We start from the raw sequence: 18,222 nt of genomic DNA, 5'->3' as shown, positions 1-18,222 counted from the left end.
AACGGGGCCATTCTGGCCTTGAGTTCCAGAGTCTATGGGCAGCCACTGAGAACGCCCTCTTTCGTGTCCCCACCAACTATGCTTGCAATGGTGGTGAGACTGAGAGAAGGGCTTCTACTGAAAATCTCAGAGCCTGGGCCAGTTCATATATGGAGATACAGTCTGCCAAACAGCCTGGACCTGAGCCATATAGGGCTTTATAGGCCAAAACCAACTATTTGAATTGTGCCTGGAAATATACTGTACTGGCAGGCAGCTGAGTTGCTTCAACAGGGGCATTGTATGGTCCCTGCCCTGTTAATAGTTTGGCTGTAGCAATTTGGACCAGCTGAAGTTTCCGAACACTCTTCAAAGGCATCTCCAAGTAGAGCACATTACATTAGTCCAAACATAATTTAACTACTGTATATACTCTTGATCCCCTACAAATGAGCAATTAACAGACCGGTCTCCTTATTACCTTTTTTGGGCAAGGTGATTGAGAGGGCAGTCGCCTTCCAACTCCAAGCTGTCTTGGATGAAACTGATTATCTAGACCCATTTCAAACTGGCTTCAGGGTGGGGTTCGGAGTTGAGACTGCCATGGTCGCCTTAGTCGATGATCTCTGTCTGAGTATCGACAGGGGAAGTGTGACCCTGCTGGTGCTCTTGGACATCTCAGCGGCCTTCAATACCTTAGACCATGGTATCTTTCTGGAACGCCTGAGAGAGTTAGGTATCGGCGGCACTGCGCTCCAGTGGCTCCGGTCCTACCTCTCGGGAAGATTCCAGATGGTGAGGCTGGGGGGCTGTTGCTCTTGCAAAGGAGAGCTAACATCTGGTGTCCTTCAGGGCACCTTTTTGTCCCCCATGCTGTTTAATATTTACATGAAGCCGCTGGGAGAGATAATCCGGAGACATGGAGCACGGTGTTATCAGTACGCTGATGACACCCAGATCTCTCTCTCCATGTCTCCGACTGATTCAGTGACTAAGTATGGCACCTCTTCTCTGGACTCCTGTCTGCAGTCAATAATGGGCTGGATGAGGGAAAACAAACTCAAGCTGAATCTAGAGAAAACACAGGTACTCGTGATAGGTACCCCAGATCCAGACAGAGGAATCTGTCATCCGGTCCTGGATGGGGACACACCCCTAAAAGACAAAGTTCGCAGTTTGGGAGTCACGCCAGCTGCATCCCTGTCTGGACCGACAGGACCCTGAAACAGTAGTACACGCACTGGTAACCTCTTGCTTAGATTTCTGTAATGCGCTCTACATCGGGCTACCTTTGTATCAGGTTCAGAAGCTTCAATTAGTTCAAAATGCTGCAGCCAGATTAGTCACTGGGACCCCAAGAGCAGACCATATAACCCCAGTATTAAAAGCTCTTCACTGGCTGCCCATTAGCTTCCAGGCTCAATACAAAGTGTTGGTTGTAACCTATAAAGCCCTATATGGCTTGGGACCGAGTTACTTGAGGGAATGCCTCTCCCTACATAATCTGCCCCGTACGCTCAGAACAACAGGTAAATATCTAATGGAATATCCCAGGGTGAGATTGTCTGTAACTCACCAACGAGCATTTACATCTATCGCTCCTACATATTGGAATAAACTCCCTGAAGAGATTCGTCTCAGTTCTTCCCTAGATGTCTTCAAGAAAGCGTTAAAAACTCATTTGTTCCGATTGGCATTCCCTCCTGAACCTTCATAGAAAAATTACCCTCATATCCCTTGATCCTCCAATGTGAAGTATATTTAAGATGTTAATCTGTGATTGTATGTTTTTAAAAATGCTTTTATAGGATGTTTTAACGTAATGTTTTTTCTCTTGTTTGTATTTTATATTGTAATATGATGTGTGGTACATCAGTATTGGAACCTGTAAACTGCTTTGATCTTCCAGGAAAAGCGGTATAGAAATAAAGATTTTATTATTATTATTATTATTATTATTATTATTATTATTATTAGTCAACCTCATGTATAAGTCAAGGGCAGGTTTGGAGATCAAAATTATGGAGTTTGATATGACCCTTGGATAAGTCAAGGGTAAACTTTATTGACATGTAACAAAGGATATAAATGATGAAGCAAACAGTGTCAAAGAACCTACAAAATTCCAGCAGGCATAACTGTTTTGGTTCACACTAAAGGTTGGATGGAAGAGAGAGTAGAGGGAAGTCATGCTTCCAGGACAGATTGCACTCTTGCCTGTCACCAGGGGATGGTTCCTTTTTTAATAAAAGTATAGTATTTACATTGACCCATGGATAAGTCAACCATTTTGGGGGTCAATTTTTTGACAAAAAATTCTACATTTATACATGAGTATATATAGTAAGACATGTACCACTGAGGCTAGATTTGCTATTTCAAGGAACAGGCGCAGTTGGAACACAAGTTTTAAATGTGCACTCCTGGTCACTGCAGAGACTTCCAAGTTCAAAGCTGAGTCCAGGAGTACCCCCAAACTGTGATCCCATGTCTTCAGGGGGAGCATAGCCCCATCTAACACAAGCTGGATTCCTATTCCCCGAACTCACCAGGAGCATCTCTGTCTTGTCTGGATTAAGTTCAATTTGTTTTGCCCTCATCCAGTCCACTACTGATGACAGACACTGGTTTAGGACCTGGACAGTCTCCTTGGATTGAGGTAGAAAGGAGTAGTAGAGTTGTCATCTACATATTGATGACACCACACCCCAAAACTCCAAACAATCTCTCCCAGAGGTTTCATGTATATATCGAATAGCATAGGGGACAACACTGAACCCTAAGGGATCCCACAGGCCAATGGCCAGGGCGTCAAGCAGGAGTCCCCCACCACCACCATCTGGTTTCACCCTTCCAGGATAGGAGCCACTGTAAAACAGTACCTCCATGTCCCATACCAGCGAGATAGCCCAAGAGGATACCATGGTCGATGGTATCAAAAGCCGCTAATTTCTTTGCTTCCTGATTACCATGAAGTAGGCCTTCAAGTAGGCTGTAACGTGTGTTTGGTCAGATTCGCTTTGCGTCTTCTGCTAATGTTGCTCTAGTCTCTGTCTTATTCACTTCATCACTGCCTGCTTTCTAGAGAACCAGGGAGCTGATCTGGCTCCACTCTGTAAGAAATGGTTGCGTCCACCACTCTGGACATTTCCCTGTTCTAAAGGTTGGCCAGAGCTTCAACAGAATCTCCTGCCCAGGTGACAGGAAACTCCCCAACAGCCCTCAGAAATCCATCCGGATCCATTAGCCCATTAGGGCAGACAATCCTAATCTGTCCCCCACCCTTGCAGAGGTTCTGAGTCCCAGTGAGTCTAAATAATGATCATTCCATGGCAATGGAACTATGGCAAGTTCCTCCACACCAAGATCATTATCACGCCACCCAAAACAGAAAACAAGGTCCAGAGTGTGCCCAGCAGCATGAGTAGGTCCAGATACCACTTGGAACAGAGCCATGGCTGTTATGGATGCCATGAAGTCCTGAACCATTCCTGAAAGGGCAGTCTCAGCATGGGTGCTGAAATCCCACAACACTCCACCACCAATCCTGAGACAAACCTGGCTAGCTTGAGAAGGGAGACTATTAAGCAGCGGGGTGGGCACCAACAGAGTCCCTATTCTGTCCTGGCTACCCACCTTTAAATAAACACCAGTAACCTGCGTGAGGGGGCATCTAGTCATGGGAATGGAATCACAATAGACCACTGCAATTCCACCTCACCACCCCACAGGTCTTGCCTGCTGCTGCACAGAGAATCCTGGTGGCAAAGCTGGGAGAGATTAACCCCTCATAGCTTCATCTAAGAAGGTCTCTGTAATTCAGGCCAGCATGCTCACTTATATTTCCATTAACCGATCTGGCATTTAGCAGCAGCATTTTCAACCTGGGGGGAACTGTCACCAAGGCTATCCATGCTATTTCAGCTGGGAGACAGTTTGGGGGCAACAAGCACCCTCTTGTGCTCCCCTCATTCTACAGATCAGAACAAAGCAAGGGAAAATAAATAACAACCAATAGTTTAACAATTTCCATAAAATAGTCGTTTAGTGGAAAAGACTCAGATTAAAAAAAAGACATAATAATGAAAATCGATGTGTTTCAATCCTTGATCTGTTCTCTTTATACAGAATGTTCTTCCACAGTCTGTCTCCCAAAATGCTGTTGTCCTCAGAATAATTATGATACCAGAAAACTCTGTCTCACAACAGGCGTAGATATTATTATTGTTTTTCTAAAATATATTATTTTCACATCACATATAGTTAGACCTCTGCTTCCATAATAGCCTTTTTATTTCTCTGTGATATTTTTTAATCAGACTTACAGGTTCCTTTTCACAATTGCATGTTCCTTTTCACAATTTCAGTAAAATTATATACAGATATACCTCAGTTAATCAAATAGATGTGTTCCTAGGGATTATTTCTTTAATAGAAAATTTGGTACAAAAGACAGAAATAACATGAAAAGAATGTTTCTATACCACAAAAAGGAGGATAAGTTCAACATGTTTCAGCAAACCTTTTGTGCCAACAATATGCATGTGTGAAATGAAACAACCAAGTTAGGTAAGCCTTGCCTCAGTAGGCTAAACCATTTTGAGCTTTCTAGAGGCCATGTGAAAGTTTCTTCCAAAATGTATCCAGGGATGACTTTTTATTTTGTTATCTTTCACTTTTTTCATAAGTTCCATTATGATGGCCAAACCATAATGAATCTATGCTATTTTAAAAAATATGTTGTAAAATCCCCTCAGTAGAGTATTTGGAAGGAAGCTGCTGTCTACTTACCAGCAGACTCCCACTTTTCCCCAGATCAATTGTATTGTTTATTGAAGACATGCTGCTGCAATCTGACCCTGAAAGTCTGTGACTCCACCTGCCCTTCATCTTCAGAGCTAATGCTGCTAAAAAACTGCCAGGTAGGCAGAAGATGAGGAAGAGGGTGGGCAGATATAAAAATACTTGAAGAAAGAGATTCTTTTTCAGAAGCTTTGACCCGGTCCAGATGAGCGCAAAAGGACGCCCTTGTCACGTGCGAGGGACGACATTTCTAGACGTCCCTCGCCCCTGACGAGGGAGTCAAAATGGCGGCGCCCTGTACACATGGGCGCCACCATCGTTACATGCCGGACGCATAGCGTCCGCACATCACAGCACCATTATGACATCGCAAGTGCACCATTGGCGCACTGTGATGTCATAATGGCGTCACAAGAAGAACCCGCTTTTCGCGGGTTCTTTTGGGTCCACGGGGAAGTCCTGCAGTCTGGAGGCTGAGGCTTCCCCCTGTACCAAAACTAGGCACCGGGAGACCGTCCTTTTTGGACGGTCTGTCCTGCGCCTTTGTTAACTGAGGTATGCCTGTATCGGCTGCCTTTTCAGGCATTAAATTATACACTCAGCTCAGAAAAGATTTGATACCAACTCTGTGGATGATAATTATATGATACCCCCTCCTTCAACTGATCATTATTTTATGCCAATCTCTTCTGTTTCATATTTTATCCTTTTATTTTCCTCTTACAATTTCTTGTTCTATGTTTCTCACTCCCACAGGCACATTTCTATTTTTAGTTATCTATAGATCTGTCTGTATATGAACTTTCTTGCTCTGCTATTTTAGTCTGATCTTAAGATGGGGTATCACTGGCAATAAGGAAGAAAATAATGGCAAACCAATGCTTGAATAATACAGTGCCTAAATGATATACTGTTAATTTATTAAGAGGCTTTCCACATTAAAAAATAATAAATAAATAATAAAAAGCAATTATTAACAGGAGAAAGATTCCAGTGAAATACATTTTCTGTGACTCTTCTCTGTCTACCAAAGTGAGGTGACCATTCCTTCTAATGTACAATGTATTCCTGTCAAGTATTTTATTCTCATATCCTTCATTTATCATTCATATTTAAAGTTTTCTATGTAAAGCAAATGCCACTACTTTTCTATTTTGCACTATTTTTCATAATGAAGTCTGACTCAAAAGAAAGAATATTAATTTCTGCTTTTATGTCTGTACCTATATCTACACAGAGAGAAATAAAAATGCACACATGCACAGGCACACAGACATATAATAAAGTGCATTTCTTTGACCACAAGACAAGAGTTCAGCTCTGGCATCTGGTAAGAGAAAAGCTGTCAAAATTATTATTCCAGTATGTATATATTGTTCTTTATTCTTAGCTATTTTGTGTTATATGAAATCACTTTTAAAAAAGAATAACTGACTGCCAGATAATGCTTCCCAGTTAACTAGTTAGTAAGGATGTGAAAATTTCTCATTTTTGATCTTGCTTGGTGTCTTTGAATCCAACCTGCATTTTTTTGCATTCTTTGTATGCATGCATGTGTGTGTGGGGTGGGATTGCAAGAGTTTTGTGTTTTATTCACTCAATCAAATTAGCAAAAAATTATTTTTATATATTTTCTCTAATTTATGCTGTTATATGTACCATTTACCTAATTGAGCCAACTTTCCCCCACTGATTAAAATATGTTTCTACACAATTTTCTGAGTTATGTACATTTTAGTCATTTGCATTATATATATGCATATTATTCTGTGTACATAATATTTATTAGAAACACTGTGTAAGTCTTGTAAACAGTGAATACTTGAGATCAAGCACACACTTTCTTGTAGCAAATTTCGAGATGTGCCACAGTACTACCTGCTTCAAGGCTGCCAAGTTCAGTGCATATTCCTTCTGTTCCTGCAAATGAGCAAGTTTCTACAGGGTATACAATATCATAAATGTACTCAGCTGTACTCACAGATTTAAAAGATTTACTTTTAAAGCAGATTTGTTCCTTTATTTGTAATGTAGTAAATTACAGTACAATTCTAAACACATACGCTATCCAGTATTCCTTATTGAGTTTACTATGTTTGGCTAATTTGTGCTATTTTAAAAAAGAACTACTTTAGAGTAATCCTTTTATCAACAAAATTATATCAGGGACTATGACCATGATAATGCTATTATTTTACATATATGAGCTGCTTTAGTGAAAGTATGTAAGCCAGGCAGCTGCTGGCAGCCACAAATTTACTAGATAGCCTCAAGCAAGTCACTGTCTCTCAGAATCAGCTCTCATGCTAATCTGTGACGTGAAGTCAATAATACTGACCTCCCATGCAATGTAGTTGTAAGATTACTGAAGTAATGTACTGTAAAATGCTTTGAAAGCACTATGTAAATGTTAAACTATGTTATGTGTGGTTTGGCAAGGAAGCTCAAAACAATTCCTTCCTTCTGAACAGAACCCAAAGAGAAATATCTGTCTGCCTATTTATCTATCTATCTGAAAATAAGGCCAAGAATGAATGTGCTACTTAATGTAGCCTTTCCATAACCTTAAATATCTCTAGAAGAATAGTTCATTTTGTTATTTTTGTTAGCATTCTTACCTAGAGAGCATGCCCAGAGGTGTAACATTAAGAGATCCCATCAGCATTGCCAAGGCCATCCCTGGGGCCTCTCGTTCTATTACTTCTTTAGTAGCCTGTAATCAAAGATTAAACAGCAGACTGAGTGAAAACAACAAAAAGAAAGCAAAATAAATATAAAGCTATGTGAAATCTTCCTTCTTTTGTGAAAAGTGATCCAACATACGTTTCCAGTAGTGAATGTTACAAAGTCAGGGCACAGTCATTAAACACTTATCAGATTCTGTGGGAGCATGCGTCACAACTTCCCAGCACAATTTCTATAACTTGCTACCTATCACAGAATGCATTTCTTTTAGATTTATGCAACAATAGGCAGGCACAGCCAGTAGAATGCTCTGCTGATTGAAATGGCATTTGGCTCACCATTGGTTACCAACTGTCAGCCACAAAATATTTAAATCATATGTATTATGCAAATATTGAATGCAATCTGCATATAGTCTCATTGGCCCAGTAGATTTCTCTTGAAAATCCAACTAACTTGCACTCCATATAGGGTCAATGGTTGGAAATGGCTTATATAGCCCTTGAAAACAGTGGCTATCAAAGGCAGAAAGGGCATATTTTCCACTCATTCTGAGTGATGAATGTCTTTGTAGACATGCTCTGTCTCCACTAAGAAGACATCTGGGTGCTGTAATAATATCCGGCACATACTTTGCAGAAGATACCAACATTTATTATAGAGCCAGAATTTGGGGATGTTAGAAATGATATGGAAAAAAAAATGGGGGGGGGGTCTTCAAGATTTAAATTACAACACACTTTCAATTACAGTAATCTTCTTTTTTTATAAAGCCTAATTTGAAATGAAACCTGAACTTGACAAACAGCAACAATAACAACAGCACAAAAACCTAGACAGTTAAAACAGATACAATTATAATTTCTTACACTTGTATCCATTACTTTGCATCAAATACCAACTCTGAATTAAGTATGGAGTGACGCTAATGCTATGGGACAAGGGCATAGCGCTGCATATGTGTTTTGGTTTGCCAGAGAAAGCTTCAGTTCAGATTCGAGCCAGAAACTAAGCAGAAGGAAGAGGGGAGTGTGAAGTGATTTGAAAAATTAAACTTGTCTCAGAAATGTAGCAAAGCATAACCTTCCAATGTGGCAGGTCTATATTATTCCATCTAAAGCTAGACTTTTGGTTATCTATTGGCAAATATAAAAGTTGCCTCTTCAGCTAAGACAGAGGTGAGCAAAGCGTGGACCATTGATGCACACCTCTACTGTCCAAATTTCAGTGGGAAATTATCCCCAAATGGACAAAAGCCCTTCCTAAGTGGGGGGTGCGTGGGTGGGTGGTCATTTTGTCATGTTTTCAGGTATCTGGGGGCTCCCATTACAATTTTAGGCCTGTACAAATTAGCCAGCCTCTCAATCAGTCAGCATCCAATGGTTCAGATTGATTGAGAAGTTAGCTAATTTCATTTGGCTCTGGATCAGAATCTGGATCTGGAAACCCACCTTATTGTATTTTATTGACTATCACTGACAACTAACAAAATGGCCAGCAGTTACTGCAGTACCCCACCCCCTGGCTTGGGGCACTATGGAAAACTACCTTAGTGTAATTTACTGTATTTTACTCTGGCACTATGGAAAACTACCTTAGTGTATTTTATTGACTTTTCACTAAAAACTGACAAAATGGTTAGAAGTTATTCAGCCCCTCCCTCCCCTGCTTGGGGCACAATTGGCTTCTGTGAAACAAACAAAAATGGTTGTTCCCCATTTTTGGGGGGAGGTGGGGAAGTGTGTATGTAGCCCCTCAACCTGACAGGTGCCCATCTGTGTACAAAGGGGATGAAAATATATGGTTAATGCAGTGCAGCTGCTTATCTGGGAGAGATATGTATAGCTTTAAATAATAATAATAATAATAATAATAATAATAATAATAATAATAATAATAATAATTTATATTTCCTGCTTCTCCCTGAACTGCATAGCCAGCCTGGTCTTAACTTGGGTTTCTCCCATTGCTCTGTGTTTCATAACTGACTCCTGATTTCTTGGCTCTGATTCCCTAGTGCAACTCCTGTTACCTGCCTGATGCCTCCCATACAGAAAATGACTGCAAATGGGCTTCCTGGCACGTCTCATTTCCCTATAAATCCCAAACAATTCACATTCCAGTTCTCCAAGAAAAGCTTTGGTGCAAGTTCCTGAGAATGCAAGTGGGAGGAGGTGACAAGAAATCTCACTGCATGAGCAGCCTTCAATTGGGGCAACTCTTGCTCCAACTCATTACATTTATAAACTATGGGAGTATAAAAAACTCATCATAATTCATCTATAGGGTACAAATCTGGTGAATGAAAGCAAAATTCCTACTACTATGTTCTAAGAATACTTTTTTTCCCCAGTACATCACATAGTTTTTATATGTGAGGTCCATCTTTACCGTTTTTTACCATTTAGCAGGTTACAGATTCTTCTCACAACTGGTTGTAAGAGCTTTCCAAACAGAGCTGTGAGAAGCATGCTGCTTAGACTCTACTTTGTTTAAAATGCAAAGTAACCTTTGTGTCACCCTGAATTACGAGAAACTTATTCATCTCCCCCCCATCCCTTTTTAATGTATGATGAAAAGCTTTTCAGAAGACACTTTGCCTTTATAAATAAAAGGTATTTTAAAAAAAGAGTAAATACAGTCAGCACTGGAATGAAAATCTAGTTGAAGGCTGAATTTGCTTCTCTGATGAGCTCAGCCTGTAATCTGTACAAGGATTGTAACCTGGGTGCTTGTGTATTCCTTTCCAATATTTTCAACTACTGCATACAAGCATATTTAAATTTGTGGCATAAGCAGGAAAGAAACAGAGGATAGCTAATTAAATCTGTCCCATGTTCTGATAGTTAATTTAAAGAAACAGAAATCAGAAGATTAACTGCCATTTTAAAATGTGGCTTGAATTACACTCCTGCCCTGCTTTTCACATGTATAAATGTCAGATGGCATTCCACAAATTATTTTTCCTCTTGCCTTTAGAAGCCAGGCCTCATTCTCTATATCAACTTACTGCCACCTTATTTTAGTGGAAATGCTCTTACAAAACAGTAAACTGGAACTGCTGAAAATTCTGACTTATCTATAAGAAGCAATCCTGCTAGTGTACACTGTTCCACTTGGCTCCTCCTTCTAGCAGCCATACAAAGTTTAGCATTATGTCTGAATCCAGTATCTGGGTTCCACTACCAAGCTAGGATGTGAAAACTAACCATAAACCCTGGTTTCCAATTCTGGTATCTTAGATGATCAAGACAAGACTCTTTATCCACAAAGATGATACAAGTAAGGAAAATAGCTTCTCATTTTATTCTTGTGGCTTTTTCCATTGGTTTTTCCCCCCACCAGCCACTTTGCAATTTCATTACAAACTTATCTGAATTTTTAGACCATTGTACTGTAATTGGATTAGTAATGGTTTTAATTTTGTATATCACTTTGAACCACTCTGATATTCTTCAGCAGCAATTTTGTCTTAGATTATAGAAGTTCTGGACTAGACATTTTTTAACTGGACAAAGGTACTCCTAATTACTATTAAGATTGGAGAATTAACAGTGGTGATTGTATCCAACACCCCCCCCCCCCCCAAATCCAAACTATTAACTTGTGTTTTCAAGGGGAAACCATATCATTCATCAAAGGATGAAATGTAATCCTGCATAAACTGCACTAATCAAGACTATCTCTCTCTTGTCTGAGTTGAGGTTCAATTAATTACCCCATAGTACACTGCTATCCTGAGGCAATGGTTCAAGACATTAACAGACTCCATGGAATAAGCTGGAAAGGAGAAACAGGCCTGTCTGACATGCACATCTTGATGAAAGTGAACCCCAAAATTTTGATCTCCCAAAAGGATTCCATCTAAAGATTAAATAGTGCAGGGGACAAGACAGATCCCTGAGGGACACCACAAACCAACAACCAAGGCACTGAAAAGTCATCCACCAGTATCCCATTGAGAAAAGAGGAAGGACAGAACCACTGTAATATTATGCCCTCAAATCCCAAAACAGTACAAAAGAATACCCTGGCTGATAGTATCTAAATCTGGGAAGACTTCCAGCAGAAACAACCAGAATGCACACCTCCTGTTCAGCTCCCAGCACAAGTCATTCCCTGGGGAGTATGGCAGGTGAGCAAAGCTGTCTCAATCTCCAAATTAGGCCTAAAGCCAGGCCAATAATTAGTTTAATCCAGAAAAGGCCCGAAGCAGAGAAGTCAACACATGCTTGAACACTTTCCAAAATACAAATTACAGACTGGACAGAAATTTTCAACGCAAAATGACTGACTAAGTTTGTTTTTCAATAATGGCCTTATAATCTTCTCTTTCAAACATACATGAACTACTGATTCCTGAATAAATCAGTTATCTCTTCTTCTACTATTAGCTAATTCACAGTCAGCAGGGCAACAAATCTGACCATGTCATCAGGCTGCACAAATTGAAACACCTCCAATTTAACTATATAGGCAGGGGTCAAATCAGCTGCTAGCACCGGTCTAACTGTAGCATCAAAATGAAAATGGATATGAGCAACTTTATCTACAAACATATTGCAAATGATCACAGCGGGCTTTCATATTAGCTTGCCTCACCCTGGGGCATGCTGAAAAAGCATAGACCTACACATTTTACCATAAAAATGGAAACTAACAAAAGTGGGGGGTGTTGAGAGGGAAAAAAAGTAAAAAAGTAAAAGTAAAACAACAACAACAACAACAACCCTAGGATGCATTTTGGAAGTGGTCTCTAGAATATTCAAAATGTTTTTATTTATTTAAGCAAGGCTTAATTTACCTAGTTGTTTTATTTCATATGTACTTAATATTATTTCTGAATAAAAATGTTGCTGAAATATGTTGAACCGCTTTCTTTTTATGGTGATGTAGGAACCTATCCCTATTTTCCCCACATTATTTCCACCTCTAGTACTAAAGTTTCTGGTTAAAAAGTAAAGTCCAGGATACATCTACATTGCTAATTGAGGTATTTTGGTACACTTCTCCCACTCCAAGATCATCCTCATAATATCCCATGGGGAAAAAAAAAAAACAGGACCAAAATATGTTGAGATGAATCTGTGAGGATCAACATTACCTGGGAGCATCCTATCATTGATATGGTAGTCCTGAAAAGGAGAGTGAAAAAAGTGTGATTCCCCTCTCCTACCTTTTTAGACTGAGGATTCCTTGCCATTTGTCAGCTAATCTAAATCTATATGGAGTCTCTTTTATCACTCTCTTGCTGCCTATGCACCCAGTTTGTGATCAACAGTAAAATCCAGACAGACAGAGTTACCACTTCACAAGCATTCTTAAGTATGGGAATCTAAGCATATTTCTATGGGAGAATAAGCAAGCTCTCTGTTAGTTTTTTTGCACAGATATAGAAACATATAGCCCCTTAGGGAGAAACATGTGATTAGGTACATGTGAATGTTTACGTACACGCTGTAGCTAAGGCATCATACATTCCTTAAGTTACAGTATATGGCAGGTAGGATGTTACACTTCATAGGGACTGGATCTTTATATGCATCTCTTTACCAGGCTTCTCTATAATTAATAATAATAATAATAGGATTTATTTATATGCCGCCCAATCACTGGGAATCCGGGCGGCTTACAACAGAGTGGATAATAGACGGTTCCCTGCCCTCAGGCTTACAATCTAAAAGACACAACACAAAAGGAGAAGAGAATGGTGAGGTAATTAAGAGAGTATCTGAAAATTAACTGTATAATTTCAATTCTATATACTTCATTTTTATATATAATTAGTCTTCTTCCTAGAGATGATGTAACATGAGGAAGTAGACTGAAGTCTACAAAAGCTCATGCTGCCAATTTCTTTCTTTCAATTAGTGTCAAATGTGTTACAAGATCACTCTATGATTAGGAACACTTAGTTTGTCGTTGTCTTTCATGAGATTACATTGATTGCATCAGCCAGTACCTTTAAGCTAGCACCTACTTCGGATTCATTATTGGTCACTTCACTGTTGACATTTTCTTATCTAGTTTACAGTTATGTTGGCATCGTGCCAGATCTTTAGTAACACACACACACATTCCACAACACATGGAGCTTTCTGCTTTATATTTTATGCTTTACAAGCCCATTACTTACCGTATATACTTGACTATGACCCGTTACAGACGGGCCTAAAAGTGTGCACTCCGCGCGTGCGAGGGTTAGAAAGTAGCGTCCTTTCCGGACGCTCTGAACCCTAACACATGCGGAGTGTGCACAAAATGGCGACGGCCGTTCCACAGATCCGCTGCCATTATGACATCATGACCAAATGAGGCGGTGCGGATGTGATGTCCTTGCGCCGTGCGAGGGTGCTTAGAGAGCCCTTTACGTGGCGTAAGAAGGAGCTCCGAAACGGAGCTCCTTCTGGAGTTTGCGTTGCTGGCGTAGCCTTCAGACGGCTGCGCCAGCGGTGCAGAGGAGAAAGAGGCCAAGCAGCCCCTTTCTCCTCCTCCTTGCTGCCGCAGGTTGTCCTTGGGGCTTGAAGCCCCAAGGACACCACTTTCCAGGCCGCGGGGAAGCGGCCTTTTCCCGCTTCTGCGCGGCCTGGAAAGCGGCGGATTGGGGCCTCAGAGGCTGCCGGTCTGGCAGCTGAGGCCCCGATACAGCAAGGAAAGGGGCGAGTGCAGGCCGCCCCAAATGGGCAGTCTGTAACCCGCCTATAACTTGGCCTCATGTGTAAGTGGAGGGCAGGTTTTGGGGCCCAAATTATGGATTTTGCCATGACCTGTGGTTAGGTTGAGGGTAAATCTTGGAGGCTCTTTCAGTGTGTGTGTGCACAGCAAGAGGTATTCTAATGGAGCCTTTCTGTTTCAGCGTTTCAGCGTTGGTTTCGCCCTTGACTCCCCAGACAGCAGCAGCTAGCGTGGGCAGAAGAGGGAGTATGTTTGCTATTAAATTACCCAGGACTCTTTCTGCTTGGCTCAAGAGAAAAAGAAACTCTTTTCCACCACATGGGGAAATCTGAAAGAGCTGCTATCACATTACCATACTGACTCATAAATAAGAAGACCTGGGATTTTGGTGTCAATTTTTGGGCATAAATTTTTAGATTTATAGACAAGTATATATGGTATGTTTTTGGGCTTAAATTTCACAAACCCAAACACAAATCAGTGCACACCTTGTATCAAGACCTTCAAGTTTTCACCAGAACTAAGAGATTAAAAAAAAAAAAAAAAAAAAGGGGGGGGGTCCACTTTGTGCATATAATTTTGTAGAATTTCTGCATTATACATATTTTACTGCTAAACACCAAGTACCAAACATGATCACAGCACACTTGAATCTTCTTATTAAACTGCTATAAAAAGCCCCTTTAAAAACCCTGTTTCCCCCAATATTCACAAAAATGTATTTTATTCACTAAAAAGCAGTGCAGTAAAAGCAAGAAGCTCAGTTTCTAGATTCAATCAAATAAAGAATAAAAACAGCATAAAGAACTCAGGACATTTATAATACAAAAAGCAATACCTTTTATTCACAATTACAAAATCTAGGTTTCCCCCCATAGTATATGGACACACATATATTGATAATGAGAATACTAACACGTTTTTACAAAAACAATTTGGTAACTTCCAAATGGCAATCTGCAAAGTGCTTGTTAGAAACAGTCTTTCTTTCTCCCTCTCTCTTTTCAAACACAGACTACTTTAAATAAATCAGAACTGTATTTTATATCATAAGCAACGAGGAATTATTTGAAGGTGGGAGAACAGGCTGGCAAAACACTCTGTTTCTCTAGTGTCCACCAGACAAATCAGCTAGGCTGCTAGATGACAGGAATTCCCTATCCTGTGCATAGCATAGAAATTCAGTAGGCCTTCACACATCTGCTAACCCTCAGCAAGTCATACACAGAGATCTATCCATCCACCCACCCACCCACCCACCCACCCATATTACAGACTAGTTATGTTTAGGAGCTTATTTACAAAACCTCTTTTTCTCTCTTCCTGTTCCTTTCTTACACGTGTATAGAGAGGCCACTTTTAGTAGTTACACTGGATCCCTCAGTTGCACAGTCAACCATACAATAAGTGCCAAGGCATTAAACTCAACTAGTTGTATAATGGTCAACCAGTTCTCCATCCTCCAAGTCAAAAATGTGAAAGAAGCTTGTTGTGTTTAAGGAATGACTGGGTGCACTAATCACTAAGAAAGTACTTGTATAACTATTTTTATATTCGTTTACTTCCCTAACAGGATTCTAGCTTTAGAAAGGCTTCAGTTAGCCCATCATAATTTGAGTAATGTATGATCCAATTGTATACATGTTTTACTCAGAAATAAAAGTCCAACATGCACATGATTGCAGGCACTGTATCTGTTTTGGTGAACATGAGGTTCTAGCCTTCTCTCTCTCTCTTTTTTTTCTTTCTTCCTTTCTTTCTCAATGCGCTAAACTGTACTTATATACAAAACTGGTATTTCATGTCTGAAAGAAACATACTAATAAACCAGTCCAGCTACAGACTCAATTCATGGTGACATTAGTGTAGACAGACAGCTATTATCATGCGATATGCAGAAATCACAATAATTATAAGCATGAATATATTTGTCTCCTAAATCTAACCACTCAAATGTACTGTACTATTGCTTTTATTGAAAAAGCATAAAGATTAAAAGCCTTGAAAATAACTAAATTGATGGTGTCATACTTTGGATATATCATGAGACAACATGACTCATTGGAAAAGACAATGATGCTCAGTAAAGTAGTAGTAGGGGAAAAATGAAGATTATACACAGGTTGAGTTATTCAATCAAGGAAGCCACAGCCCTGAGTTAGCAAGACCTGAGGAGGACAGTTCTTGACCGAGGCTGTTGGTAGTTCACAGACTCTCCACAAGTCAAAGTCAACTTGATGATTCTATCAATATATCTAATTCAGGGACACAGAAAAGCATCAAGGCTTCTAATAAAAAACAACAGAGTTTCTAATAAAATTAAAGATCTTCAATGTAGCCTTCTTGAAATAGAAAGCCTGCCCTGCTTGGCAGTTATGATTTCTAAAGAATAGCCCTAAAACCTGCTCAAGAAAGTTCAGAAGCTCTCTACTGGATCTGGTTTTTAGGTGACAGTGAGAGCTGCAGGGGTGGGGCTGGGGGTCACTTCACTAGCAATTGGATGTTTAATTTTGACCATAATAAAAATATCCCATTTTTGAAGAAACAGCAGAAGAAAAAGTTTGGCAATGTTGGAACAAGCAATTAAATGCTGATATTCTGTAATTAGGAGAAATGAAAGCTAGTAAGACGTAACATGAACACTGCTTATTTAATTAATTTATATCTTGCTTTTTTCCCATATGAGAGCCAAAGTACGCATCAATATGCAAACAGTTTATAACACACAGTAGTATTTTGGCTATAGGCAGTGTACATAAACCTTACAAAGCACTACATGTTTCATTTCTGCACAATCAACAGAGAAGATACTTCTTTAAGTTTCTCAAAAACACTTCTACCTTAATTTTATGTACTGAGATTCCTTCACTTTGTCCTTCAGTAGAGTGACACTTTGAAAATTATGTTAGTTCTGAAAAAAATTTCCAAGATAGTACAGGATGCAAAAGAGCTCCATGAGCAATGATCATGCAGCCCAGGGAGCTCTTCAGTAGAATTCAAACCCATTCTTTAAATTCTGAAGAAAAATGACCTTGACAAATAGTCTTAGCTAGCAAGCAGTGAGATTATTAAATATGTATAGGCTATGAAACACTAAAAATGGAAAGGACAGCAAGCTCATATAAGTGGTTTTATTCCATATGTGACATGAAATATAGTGACTTCTTGAAATATATAATGTTCTGCCGTGATAGAAATGTGTCATAGAGAAAAATTGTATACTGTCTTTTCCTGTGTCCTTTTAAAGGATTAGAATTGTCTGATTTCAGCCTCATCAACTGGTGCCTTATTTTACCAAGAGAGTTGGTGCAAGAAAAAAGAGCACAACACCCATTAATCACCACTCAGGGCCAAACCACATGGTCCGGAAGGAGGGACCTCTGGCCCTGATCATGCCAGGACCACGGTGACTGCATGATCCACTTCCAAAGTGTGCCGCCGCCACAGTTCTAAGGGTCGCTGATAGGAGTGGATTTAATCTACAGTCGGCCCTTCTTATACACAGATTTTTTATACACGGATTCAAGCATACACGGTTTGAAAATGTTCCAAAAAAGTAAACATTTCAAATATCAAACCTTGATTTTTCATTTTTTATAAGGGACACCATTTTGCTATCTCATTATATTTAATGGGACTTGAGCATACACGGATTTTGTTATACACAGGTGATCTTGGAACCAAACCCCAGCGTATAACAAGGGTCCACTGTACTCCTAAAAGGTTTAGCTCTTGCTGCAATAGCAAGGCCTTGGAGTGGCTTCCGGCCACTTTGAGGGTGTGCATCATCTAATCACTATGCCCCCAAAGTGGCTGGAAGCCCCTTTATTTGGCCCATGTGTTTTGGGCCACAGTCCTCTTGTCACAATAAGTAGTTGCTCTGGCACATGACTTATAGACTGGATGATCAATCACAAGGCTGCATAACCTGTTGATGTTAAATTGCTGTAAGTTATAGTTTGAAGTTTGCACTGGCAACAAAAACAGAAGCAGAATATCCAAGATAGTCCCTGAGATCTGGAAAGCTCAGTACTTGATCTACCCTGTTACTTTAAGAACAAGCCATGCACTAAATTAGTG

At 39.9% G+C, this 18,222-nt stretch overlaps 1 protein-coding gene across 15 annotated transcripts in view; it reads right to left on the bottom strand.

Annotated features, from left to right (window-relative positions):
- GPHN (gephyrin) overlaps nt 1-18,222 on the bottom strand; it is a 411,497-nt gene that overhangs the window by 155,746 nt on the left and 237,529 nt on the right. For 14 of the 15 annotated variants that reach the window (XM_089521676.1, XM_089521678.1, XM_089521679.1 and 11 more), the window contains one exon: nt 7,401-7,495. The exons of the other annotated variant lie outside the window; for it this stretch is intronic. In XM_089521676.1, coding sequence (XP_089377802.1) covers nt 7,401-7,495 — 95 coding nt within the window. The remainder of the gene's footprint in view (nt 1-7,400; nt 7,496-18,222) is intronic. 15 annotated transcript variants of the gene reach the window in all.

Source organism: Sceloporus occidentalis, unplaced genomic scaffold (genome assembly GCF_023333645.1).
Source record: "Sceloporus occidentalis isolate IW3139 unplaced genomic scaffold, rSceOcc1.0.p SCAF_4, whole genome shotgun sequence".
Taxonomy (NCBI): domain Eukaryota; kingdom Metazoa; phylum Chordata; class Lepidosauria; order Squamata; family Phrynosomatidae; genus Sceloporus; species Sceloporus occidentalis.
The sequence above is the reverse complement of the archived record's forward strand: the minus strand, read 5'-3'. Positions and strand labels throughout refer to the sequence as shown.